Source organism: Thalassophryne amazonica, chromosome 4, assembly GCF_902500255.1.
Source record: "Thalassophryne amazonica chromosome 4, fThaAma1.1, whole genome shotgun sequence".
NCBI lineage: Eukaryota > Metazoa > Chordata > Actinopteri > Batrachoidiformes > Batrachoididae > Thalassophryne > Thalassophryne amazonica.
The window spans coordinates 96721161-96734675 of NC_047106.1; the positions used below are offsets into that span (position 1 = coordinate 96721161).

The 13515-nt window shown below is 42.0% G+C and overlaps 1 protein-coding gene across 1 annotated transcript in view; it reads right to left on the reverse strand.

Moving 5' to 3' along the window:
* The window catches only part of ift80 (intraflagellar transport 80 homolog (Chlamydomonas)), a 353657-nt gene that overhangs the window by 24763 nt on the left and 315379 nt on the right, over nucleotides 1-13515 (reverse strand). The window contains exons 15-17 of the mRNA XM_034168293.1: nucleotides 10027-10147; nucleotides 9741-9888; nucleotides 616-787 (exon numbers count right to left, since the gene is read on the reverse strand). Of these exons, the coding sequence (XP_034024184.1) occupies nucleotides 616-787; nucleotides 9741-9888; nucleotides 10027-10147 (441 nt within the window). The remainder of the gene's footprint in view (nucleotides 1-615; nucleotides 788-9740; nucleotides 9889-10026; nucleotides 10148-13515) is intronic.

Here is a 13515-nt window from a genome sequence, read left to right on the forward strand (position 1 = left end):
ACCAGAAGTAGAGGGGTGGGGTCAGTGAGAAAGCTCTTAAAACCAAAGCCTCCCTCTTCCATCTCCTTAATCCCATTTATCCCAGCCTCCTCTTTCTACTAGCCATCCATTTCTCTAAAGTTGTGGTTATTGCATCATGGCCCAAGCAAAGACACAGTCTCCCGCTATGCTCAGAGTGCATGCTAACATGCATACAGTGCACACAAGCATACAATGTATGTGTGTATTTATGTTTAGTCAAGGGATGCTAAATCCAGTAAATAGTGTCACTGAGATAAGTGAAAGCTAATTAAATCCTGTTACTACTTTCTCATTTCTACCACTTTCTCATTTCAGACTTTCTCATATGTAAAGTACATATGCATACAACACACATTATGTGAGCCCAGACTCGCATCAACAGACTATTCAAAAAACATTGTATTCATTTTTAATAAGTCCAACAGACAAAAATTTGTAATTGATTATTCTGATTTTTTGTGCATTATTTAAAAGAGAAAAAAGGTTGTACACACATTTAATATTCAAACCACATGCACTGTAAGAATAATTCAAGTATTTCTAACTTTAAATTGACAGTTTGTGGTCATTAACTGAGTGACAGTGGAGGCTTACCTTAGCAAAGTAGCAAAGACGCAGCGCGTCTTCCCAGCGAGCAGAGGCGCTGTATTCATGAAGGAAGGCAGGGTTGGGAGACACAGTGCTGGACACCAGGGAACCATCTCCTTGGCGCAGAATAACTTTGGTGCCCACGTAGCTTACAATGTGAGGCGGATGGCTGAACTCACTTAAGATTAGATAAATGCAAACACAAAAATAAATAAATAAAACAGCCAGCAAAAATCAGTTCTTGTGATCTTCAGTTTTCCTGAAAATAGCTCACTAAATAGTTTGTAATTAACAGAGGTGGGCATCTCTCCCTCATAAAATGATATGATACATATCAAGATACATGGGTTACAATACAACACAAGGACAATAGCTTTTATTAAGGAATGATTTTATGCGATTCAATGCAGTGTGATACAATGTAATCTGATACAATTCTATGTTTAATGGAGGCATTAATTTCCCATGATAAATTACAATAAGCCAAGTCAGTCACATGGGGTGTGCAGCCAGTACATTCTGAGTGCCAGTCCCAAGCCATGATAAATGAGTAGGGTTGTGTCCAGAAGGGCATCCAGCATAAAAAGCCAAAATAACCATTCAAATTACAAACCGAATTTCCAGACCGGATCGGTCGAGTCCCTGTGTAACAGTATTGCTTCCCCCTCATATCTCATCCCCCCAGGATATCATCCCCCAGAAAGCCAACATTCCAACAGGGAAGCACTGATTAAAGCTTACCCAAACCTTGACAAGGCCCAATCAGGATAGAGCAACCTTTAAACTCTGTTTCTCATGGGCGTCTTGTGGTCACAGATGAAGCACAGTTTGATCGACAGTGAACGATATTGGTATTCCTTCTGTATCCATCTATAGCTATCCACAATAGCAATATTTCCTCTTCTGAATTATCTTATCCCCCTTCCAAATACTCCACAAATATATGGACCTGATTGGCACCCTGAAATATTATAGAACATCTGTCCATGATGGGGTGGGAGGTAAGATATTGTGACCAGGATGACCCCACCCAATATCATGAATTCTGAACAATATATCACTAAAGTCAGCCCAACATAACCTTGGCAGTATTAAACAATGATGTAGCAACCCAGGTCAGGATATCTTACTCCCCACTCCATCCTTACATGGGATGGTCAGATAATACATGACCAGGAATAAATTACTGATGTGAATTGAGAGAATTCACACAAATGAGTGGTCAGTCACTTCAGAATAGAGGATCTTGCTTCTTTAACCAACCTTTATGCATCCACAAAGTAAAGTAGATAGGCATTCAAAATGGGAATAGGTTTTGTATCAAATGGCCTACAGTCCAGGGCAAGACCACATCTTTGAGACATATAGTAATACTGCTGTTATTCACTTTGTCAGTCTTATATAAATCTGGGTAGGATGAAATGGGTGATAATACTACAGCACACTAGCTTTACAGGGGTGGGTTGGGGGGTAGATATCCAGGGTGGGGGGGGTAAGATATCCAGGGCGGGGTAAGATATCCTTGGACAACTTCTCCCCCCGATCTGGGGCGGGGGAGATAAACAGAGACACCCTTTCTTGTTTGTAATTGTGATGCCAGGTTGATGGATATGATCACACAGGAGTCTCCATGGACAATGATGTTTGCAGATGACATTGTGATCTGTAGTGACAGTAGAGAGTGAGCTGAGACTAACCTGGAGGGGTTAAGATACGGCCTACAGAGAAGGGGAATGAAAGTCAGTCAGAGTAAGACTGTGTACATGCATCAATGAGAGGGAACCCAGTAGAATAGTGCGGTTACAAGGAGGTAGAGGTGGCTGAGGTAGATGAGTACCAACAGCTGCTAAAAGTGCTAACACTGTTAGTGTACAACATTAAATATTGCAAAAATTTCACTCTACGCAAATATTACAGCAGGGATATCTTAGCTGATCTGTTCGGGCGATTCACCACATAAAAAGCCATATTATTCCAGGTGTTTGTAATAAAATACTCCAAAATGACAGACACAGAACACCATAACAGCTAGCAACCACATTGAGTGGACTCTGAGTTACAATCAGAAGCTACGAGAGGTGGAGTGGCTAGGCTAAGCCATTGTTACTCAAAGTAACCACACCTCTAACTATACATAATTTTATGAGTTTAAACATCTTAAACTAAGAAGTTTGGAAAAAAATCAGTTTAGGCATTGGCCTCGACATCGTATGCCCTCAAAGAATAAGCCAATGCCGTTTTGAGGCCACGTATTTTAACCCAATTTTGTACCGTTTACTTCCTACCAGGTGATGGGAGTGACGTCAGGCCATCAATGATTGTTCCACCTGACTTGAAAATCACTGGCCAGCATGGGGGGCAATCAGGTGTTTAATTCAAGTGCCGCAGTGGCCAGCTGCTGACTGCCCCAACCAGTCATCACAATCCAGTTTGCACTGCTAACGCTCCGTCATTACAAACAAATTGTTTATTCTTAATTATGTCTTCACTTACTGACTCTAAAGTCCTTGTCAGTGGACAAGAGCTGGAAGGCCAGAAGGACTACCGCCTCAGTGGTAACTGAAGCAAAAACCCTGGCATGGGAGGAGTTTGGAGAGACCATAGAAAATCACTTTCAGTCAGCCTTAAAGCGGTTCTGGTGAACTGCCATGTGCCTCAAGAAAGGGAAGCAGTTCTCAGCCCAGGATGTGATCAGCAGGGTCAGAGAGCTGCTAAACTGCACTGAGGATATTGTCAGGCCATGGAAAGAACACTTTGAGGATCTCCTCAACCCCTCTGACATGCCCTCTGTCGAGGAGGCAGGGATGGAAGACTTGGCCAGATCTGGTGCCGTTACCCAAGCAGAAGTTACGAGGTAGTGAAAATGCTGCTCTGTGGTAAGAGTCCAAGGACAAATGAGATTTATCATGAGTTGCTGAAGTCTCTGGATGTTGAGAGGCTGCTATGATTGACACACTAACACAATGTTGCATGGAAATCGGGGACAGTACCTCTGGCTTGGCAAACTGGGGTGGTGGTCCCCATCTTTAAAAAAGGGGACTAGAGAGCTCCCATTATAGAGGAATCACACTTCTCAGTCTCCTTGGGAAAGCCTAGGCCATGGTACTAGAGAGGAGACTTAGACCATTAGTTGCACATCAGTTTCAGGAGGAGCACTGTGCATTCTGTCATGGTTGTGGAACAGAGGACCACCTCTTTAAGGCCCTGTCACATCTTGATGATTTAATCAACATATGTCAATTGTATAAGTTAAGGGTCAGTTTTTTATAAGGTAAGAGCATGCTGAAGCATGTTGAAACACTGAAGCTCGCTGATATTTGTTGGGGGAGGTGATGGTCTAGTGGTTAAAGCATTGGTCTTGAGACCAGAGGATCCTCAGTTCAAATCCCAGCCTGATTGAAAGATCACTAAGGGCCCTTGGGCAAGGTCCTTAATCCCCTAGTTGCTCCCGGTGTGTAGTGGGTGCCTTGCATGTAAGCAGCCTCACTTTGGGGTGAATGTGAGACATTGATGTGTAAAGTGCTTTGAGCATCTGATGCAGATGGAAAAGCGCTATATAAATGCAGTCCATTTATTTATTTGATGTACATCCTAATAAGCTGAGCTCCTCAAAAAAATTTGGGCATGCTGAAAATTTTCAATGCATGCCAGTGTGTGACTCAATTTATACGGGGCATACAGTAAGTTGTAGGTAAGTTATGTGATTGTTGCCACATGTTTCTTGTCATTTACTCATAAGTATAAATATGTCCATTAATGCTAGCCACTGATTGGCTGAAAGCTGCAGTCCTCATGCAGATCGACTGTTTCATTCACACACAGAAAAAAATCTGATCTGTTCATTTCAGTCCAATTCACCATCACAGACGGACATGAAACCACATAAAGCTCCTGATTTTTGAAAATGACGTCTGAAAATACTTTAATTTGTGGCTGGAAATGAAGTGTTTTAAAGCAAGTCCCTCTGTAGTTTTTCTGATCCAGGAGCATTTCTCATGCCAGTGTCGTACTGTGATGATTTAAACCTTTGTCCAAGGTCTGTCCCAAGTGATCCCCACTACAAAACACAGTCGTATCATCAGCAAACAAAATACAACTGACGGACCTGGAAACCAAACATATGTCATTAATATACAGAAGAAACAACAACGGCCCTAGAACTGAACCCTGGGACACCCCACAAGTAATTTTCATGAGTTCAGAATATGTCCCACCAATATGTACACACTGATATCTATTGTATAAATAGCTAACTATCCAATCATATGCCAATCCCCTGATACCATACCTCTGCAGTTTGTCCAATAGCACAGTATGGTCTATAGTATGAAATGCCTTCTTCAAATAAAAAAAAAAAACCCAACAGTATATTGCTTATTTTCAATTGCATTTGCAATCTGTTCAACAAAATCAATTACAGCCAGTGAAGTAGTGCGATTCTTTCTAAAAAAAAACAATATTGCTGTTCGCTAAGTATGTGATGTTTAGTTATGAACTCATATAACCTCCTTAGAAATACCTTTTCCAAAATTTTGGAAAATTGTGGCAGGAGTGAGATTGGTCTATAATTTGAGAAGACATGTTTGTCTCTGGATTTAAATAGCGGTTTAAATTTGCAAATATACGTAAAAGGTTTAACAATACAATCAATAACATTTTTAATCAAAGACATATCAAAATTATCACTATCAGCTGATTTTTTTCCCCTTGAGTTTACAAGCCAGTCAAGAGAGACGTAGTCCCTCCAGCGTGTCCTGGGTCTTCCCCGGGGCCTCCTCCCGATGGTACGTGCCCGGAACACCTCTCCAGCAAGGCGTCCAGGGGGCATCCGGAAAAGATGCCTGAGCCACCTCAACTGGCTCCTTTCGATGTGGAGGAGCAGTGGCTCGGCTCCGAGCTCCTCCCGAGTGACCGAACTCCTCACCCTACCTCTAAGGGAGCACCCAGCCATCCTGCGGAGGAAACTCATGTTGGCCGCTTGTACTCGCAATCTCGTTCTTTCGGCCATGAGCCAAATCTCATGACCATAGGTGATGATCGGAACATAGATCGATTGGTAAATCGAGAGCTTTGCCCCCCTACTCAGCTGGTAAATCGAGAGCTTTGCCCCCTACTCTGCTCTCTCTTCACCACGACGGTCCGATACAGCGACCGCATCAATGCAGATGCTGCACCAATCCATCTGTCGATCTCACACTCCATCCATCCCTCACTCGTGAACAAGACCCCAAGATACTTAAACTCCTCTACTTGAGGCAAGGACACTCCATCGACCTGAAGAGGGAAAAGCACCTTTTTCCAGTCGAGAACCATGGCCTCGGATTTGGAGGTGCTGATTTTCATCCTGGATGCTTCACACTCGGCTGCAAACCGCCCCAGTGCACGCTGAAGGTCCTGATTTGACGAAGCCAACAGAACCATATGTCCTCAAACAGCAGAGTCGAGATTCTGTGGTTCCCAAACCAGACCCCCTCTACACCCTGGCTGTGTCCATAAAGATAATGAACAGAACCGGTGACAAAGGGCAGCCCTGGCGGGTTCGCTGGGTTCACTGAAACGTGCGATCCGGTCTATATATGATCAAAATAGAAGCTGTGTCTGCATTCTCAGACCTGTTTCCGGTGGGTGTTGGACTCTGCTAGGGCTGTCCCTTGTCACCAATCCTGTTCATGATGTTCATGGACGGGATTTCAAGATGCAGTCAGGGACCGGAGGGTGTCCAGTTTGGTGACCTCAGAGTTCCATCTCTGCTTTGGGCAGATGATGTAGTTCTGCTGGCTTCATCAGGTGGTGACCTCCAATGGACAGTGAGCAGCTTTGAGGTAGAGTGTGAAGTGACTGGGATGAGAATCAGCACCTCCAAATCTGAGTCCAAGGTCCTGTTGGAAAATAGTAGCTTGACCCTCTGGGTCAGGGGAAAGTTACTGTCCCAAGTGGAGGAGTTTAAGTACAACCCCAATTCCAATGAAGTTGGGACGTTGTGTAAAATGTAAATAAAAACAGAATACAACAATGATTTGCAAATCCTCTTCAACCTATATTCAACTGAATACACCACAAAGACAAGATGCCTGCAACATGTTTCAAAAAAGTTGGGAGAGTGGTATGTTTAACACTGTGTTACATCACCTTTCCTTCTAACAACACTCAATAAGCGTTTGGGAACTGAAGACACTAACTGTTGAAGCTTTGTAGGTGGAATTCCTTCCCATGCTTGCTTGATGTATAACTTCAGTTGTTCAACAGTCCGGGGTCTCCGCTGTCATATTTTGCGCTTCATAATGCGTTGCACTTTTTCAATGGGTGACAGGTCTGGACTGCAGGCAGGCCAGTCTAGTACCCGCACTCTTTTACTACGAAGCCACACTGTTGTAACACGTGCAGAATGTGGCTTGGCATTGTCTTGCTGAAATAAGCATGGACGTCCCTGAAAAAGACGTTGCTTGGATGGCAGCATGTGTTGCTCCAAAACCTAGATGTACCTTTCAGCATTGATGTGCCATCACAGATGTGTAAGTTGTCCATGCCATGGGCGCTAACACACCCCATACCATCACAGATGCTGGCTTTTGAACTTAGCGCTGGTAACAATCTGGATGGTCTTTTCCCTCTTTTGTCCAGAGGACACGACGTCCATGATTTCCAAAAACAATTTGAAATGTGGACTCATCAGACCATAGCACACTTTTCCACTTTGTGTCTGTCCATTTCAAATGAGCTTGGGTCCAGAGAAGGCAGCGGTGTTTCTGGATGTTGTTGATGTATGGCTTTTGCTTTGCATGGTAGAGTTTTAACTCGCACTTGTAGATGTAGTGGCGAACTGTGTTAACTGGCAATGGTTTTCTGAAGTGTTCCTGAGCCCACGCGGTAAGATCCTTTACACAATGATGTTGGTTTTTAATGCAGTGCCGCCTGAGGGATCGAAGGTCACGGGCATTGAGTGTTGGTTTTCGGCCTTGCTGCTTACGTGTAGAAAGTTCTCCAAATTGTCTGAATTTTCTGATTATATTATGGACTGTAGATGACGGAATCCCTAAATTTGTTGCAATTGAATGCTGAGAAACATTGTTCTTAAACTGTTGGGCTATTTTTTCATGCAGTTGTTCACAAAGTCGTGATCCTCGCCCCATGCTACTATTATACTGTATAAGACTCATTGTTGTGTGGGCCGCTGAAGAGGAGGTACTGCTGGCCCACTACCACCAGAGGGCGCCCTGCTTGGAGTGCGGGCTCCAAGCACGAGAGGGCGCCAGACCCAGAGGAGGTGACAGCTGTCACTCATTACTCCAGCTGTCACTCATCTACACCACCATATAAGCCGGACTGCAACTCCACCTCCCCGCCGAGAAATCGACTACCAGTACTAAGGTAATTTTCTCTGCTGACTTATACGTTGAATAGTAATCTGAACTTCTGTTGCAGCCGTTTTCCTGGTGCTTTCCTTGTCTGGAGGATTGGCGTTTGGTGTGACAGTGACGGCTTCACCTCGCACCCCGTCCCAGATAAGTGGTTGATCAGGAGCTGCACGAGTGTGTGTGATTTGGAGGTGGAGGTGCTCCCTCCTAACGGTGTCTGGACTGTTAATTACTGAGTGTGCGGACTCACACTCACACATCATCTTTCTGTTTTCTGCCAGCAGTACCAGGGTCGACAGCCGAAGACAGAGGCCACCTGGGGACTCGGGACTTGGCGGCTCCGGTGTTCTTCAGGCCGTTGGTGGTGGAGGCCGTGTGGGACGCGGCTTCTCTCTCGTCGGGCGTCTTCTATCTTCGAGCCTGCCCACACGTCACCTGGTGTTTATTGACTGTGAACATTAAGACACGTTTCGTTGTGTAATATCACAACATTAAATTGTTACCTTTTGGCTTACTTATTGTCCGTTCATTTGCGCCCCCTGTTGTGGGTCCGTGCTACGACACCTTCCCAACACTCATTTGGCTGTGGCTTGAAAATCCCTTCTTTCATCCTCTTTTTTCCATTTTTTTTTATATTTAGGAGTACTTTAGTATACACTAGTAGAGTTTCACCTTAGATTTGGAATGTATAATAGAAGATAAACCTTACTGAATTTTTGTGAGTCTAGTACAGGAATGGGCTGTGGCAACTACGACAGACTTCGTACAATACTCAGCCTCGGCCTTGGCCTTGGATGCTGTGGCCTCAGCCTCAAGTTGTTATGACCGGTGTCACAGACCGAACGGTTCCCCCTAAAAATCAGTCCGCTCTGCTTTCACTGTGCATGCGTCATTAGCTGTGGTGCACTGATTATCACCTCGTTTCTGCTTAAAACTGCACTTCAGTCATCATCTATCTCAGCGACAGATATCTGAATCTTTTGTACAACAATCATTTCCACATAAATTCAGCATTATTTCATCAGAAAAGAAGGAGGAAGAGATCAGAGTGCCGCACCTATACTAGCTACTGCGTGTCGGTCATTTCAAAGCGTCACCAAGTATCCTCTCGTTTCTGCTTAAAATGGCCTCATTTCTGCGTAAAACTGACTTTACCTTGTCATGTAAGTAAGTCCCTTAGGCTGCTCCCTTGTTTGCACTCGGGGTCGCCACAGCAAATCCAAGATGGATCTGCATGTTGAATTGGCACAGGTTTTATGCCGGATGCCCTTCCTGACGCAACTCCACATTACATGGAGAAATGCGGCAGGGGTGGGATTTGAACCCGGAACCTTCTGCACTGAAACCAAGCGCATTAACCACTTGGCCACTACCCCACCTTGTCATGTAAAGTTGTCATGCACACTTGGGTGAAGAGACTCTGTCTCAGAGCTTCAAAATGATGCATGCACAGTGGAGACAGGGAGGACCAATTTTTAGAGGCGGACGGTTCGATCTGCGACTCTGGTCTTGGCCTTGGCCTCAGAGACCTAGGATTTGAACCTGGCCTCGGGGGAGGTTGACTCCTCTACAACATTGCAGCCTTTTCCCAACATGCAAATCTCTATATATCCTGGTGACACTATGAACACTAGTCTGACCTTGCCTTATAATGGCCCCATCTGTTGGTTTCTGGAGCTATTAATGGATGCATATAATTACCTGCAATATGATTACACATTCAACTTCACAATAAAATCCCAGTCTAAAAGTGAGGCAATGAGTGAGCATCTTTACCTGTCATCTTTTATGTACAATGTCTTTTGTAGCAGCTGCTTGTCAGTGAAGACAGCACCTGGGTAGTACCATACACTGAATTGGTTGTCTTGGATACCACACAAAATGCTTACTGCATCATTCCACGCCATACTGTGAACCATACTTCCTGCAGGCCAGAACACACACACAGTCATGCTCCACTTTTATAATTTTATAACATGTTGTAATAGTTAAATTATGAAATATTTTTAAAGTACATAAAAGAAAGGAGAGCTACCACGCAAATGGCAAAGCAAGGGCTTACCAATTTTGCAAATTTTTGGGTCTCGTCTGAGCTGTTGTACAAAGGTTATATAGAGGTCACGGTTCTTGTCTATCAGGGCAATCTTCCTTTCACTGAGTGAACCACACTGGTCAAGAGCTATCTCCACCCCAGTACATATCACACACACACACACACACACACACACACACACACACTCTGTCTCTCACTCACACACACACACACACACACACACACACACACACACACACACACACACACACACACACACAGGTAAGGCAGAACATACAAACTAATGATTTCTATTATGGCCCAACAGCCTGTTTTACCGCATGATTATGAGTTCATATGGGAGTATGAGCATGTGTGAATGAGAAACTGTGTGTGATTCTATGTGTACATTTATATATGGATGTGTGTTTTCTGTTGGTCAGATGGCTCCACTACAGTGTGTTAGACTTGCAGGATGAAGGCAGACAAAGTCATGCTGACATACTACCACTTACCACACATTTACATCATCTTGTAAGTCTTTCACAATATTTAAGAAAAAAAAATCTCTCTAACTTTTTCTGTGATGTCACCATCACCGCCAACCAAAGTCATCAGAAGGTGAGTTAAGGGTCAAAAAAAAAAAAAAAAAAAAAAATCAAAAAAATCAGAAAAATCAAATCACAATAAAATGCAAACTCTGCCAACCTTTTTCTTAAAGTACTATCTCACTGGGCTGTGACTGGGTGTGAATGGTAATTGCAAGTGAATTTGCTTGATTGTAGGGAGTCACACACGCCCCTCCTGGATTTTGAACAGTTCAAAACATACATTTCTTTGATTTGAGAATTTCTTGTGTTAAGCCACTTTGATATTTGCACGAATTTGATCCCTCACCACGTGCAATTCGCTGTGCCAATGCGTCCCGCTTTGTCCCGCTAGACATCACGCTATATAAAATAATCATTTCGTAGCCAATGATGCATTTGCTCTCAGAGGTTGGTTGATGAAACCATTGTCTCATTGCTCCCAGAATCACAGACAAATTATCTACAACTGCAGGTTGTCTCTTGCTCATTGTATGGTGGAGAATGCATTTGTAATCTTGTCTCAAAGGTAATTTTATATATATATATATATATATATATATATATATATATATATTAATATATATATATATATATATATATATATATATATAGTAATGGACTGGAAAAACAGTTGCATTTTCATTCCTTCTTATGAGTTAGATAATGTATCTGTAAAGTTATCTTTATTATATATGTAGCATCTCTTCATAGTCTAATTTCATTTTCAGATGCCCTGTGCGCAATGACACGCAGTGTTTTCGAATAGGTTGCACAATGTTCACGACGAGTTCAAGACTGTTCAAGACTGCGTGCCAGTGCAGAGATCAAACTTGTGCAAGTGTCAAGGTGCCTTTACTCTGGCAGTATGTTTTGGGTTATAATACATCTGCAAAGTCAAGCTCCATGCTATCAGTTGGGCAGCATATCTGAATCTGAGCAGATACTATGGTTCTATACATTGCAGAATTCATTATGTTACTTCCATCAGCAGTCACATCATCATTAAACACCAGTGACCCTGTTCTGTTGGCAGCCATACACGCCCATGTCATAACACTGTCTCCACCATATGTGACAGATGATGTGGTGTATTTTACATCAAAAGCAGTTCCTTTTCTTCTCCATACTCTTATACTCTTCTCTTCCCATAATTCTGGGACGAGTTAGTCTTGGATTAATTTCTCCAAAGATTCTTTTAAAACAACTGGACAGGCTTTGTTTTTTTCTAATCTATTCTTTCTGGCAACATTTTATCTGACCTTCCTGTTCTTGCGTGTCACCAGTGGTTTGCAGCTTGTTGTAAACTCTCTGTACATTTACATTCATGAAGGTGTCTTGTGAGTGCAAACTATAACAACAACTTCCTCCAGAGAGTTCTCGCCTTGATTAGATGGTGTGAAGATGTTTTTCTTTACCAATGAAAGAATTCTGCCATCATCCACTTTTAAGACATCTAATCAGTACATGATAATGATAATGAAATACAAACATGTTTTACAACGATGGTACAGAAATGCAAGTCCTATTGTAAAGTGTGCAGAACAGTTATGGTACAATCTTGCGTCTTGGTGAGACCAGGCCACTGCACAGCAATATAAGCATGTTCAAAACTTCAACAATGTGACTGGTGCCGTACATCTCCTATTACATCATAACGTGTACTGCACTGCATCCTATTCAATCGAATGGGAAAATGTGTCCAAACATTTGACTGGTACTGCAGATGCGTGATGTGGAGAGCAGGTGCAAGAAAAATAAAATAACTTGAACAGACCAATGTTCCCGATCATTTGACAGTACAAGGACACATACAGAGGTCTGGATTTTAGAGAGCAAAAAAAAAAAAACTACAATAAATGCTGTTGTCTGCTCACGATGTACAAATCATTCCCACAGTTTGATTAATTTGTACACATGAGGCAAATACTTAAAAGTTATTTTTGACAGCATTTTTACTGATGATGAATCAAGTTGGAAAACTCACATAAATTATGTTAAATCTAAAATTTCAAAAGTTATTTCAATTTTGTATAAAGCACAATATTTTCTCCACCAACATTTGTTGGTCATGCTGTATCATTCATTACTTGTCTCATATATGACCTATTGTATTGAGGTTTGGGGAAACACATATAAAACAAAAACAAATCCAGTTTTTTTGTTACAAAAGAAAGCTATAAGAGTTATAAGTAAAAAAAAAAAAAAAAAACATATTATGAACCAATGAACCAATTGTTTGCTTGTCTGTGTATTTTGAAATTTCAAGATTTGGTGGATTATTTTACAATACAGATTATGTACAAAGGTAAAAATAAACTTTTGCCTCTACACGTTCAGGAGTTGTTTAAAATGAGGGAGTCCAGTTATCATTTGCAAGGAACACTGATATTTGAGACAAAAAAAAAATTCAAACTACTGTTAAAAGTCATTATATTTCTGTAAAAGGTGTTAGAATTTGGAATAATTGTTCTGAAAGTATTAAATCATCTGGTACATTGGTAGGTGTCAAAAGACTTCATAAAAACAATGTAATTTCTTACTATTGTACACTATATTACGCTAACTGTTTTTGTGGTTCTTTTTTGTTTATTTGCACATCATATTATTGATTGTTTTGTTCTGTTCAGTTACGTTATTTTTCTGATTGTTACCTTGTTCTGGGTGTATTTAAATATGTACAGTAACTGGTGTAGGGGGTGGGCGTTTATAAGCTTTTGCTTCAGGTCATGCCCTTTCAGCTGCACCCAATTGGGAAATTGTTTGAGTTATTGTTGTATTTGCTCCTGTTTTCTTTATTTTTCTGTTTTGTTAGTAAGAGATTGTTATGTTGGTATTTTGTTTATGTGCATGCTGAATAAAACTTATTCATTCATTCATTCATTCATTCACATGCAGCCAAGTCATAGAATATTTATGTGCAGGTTTACCT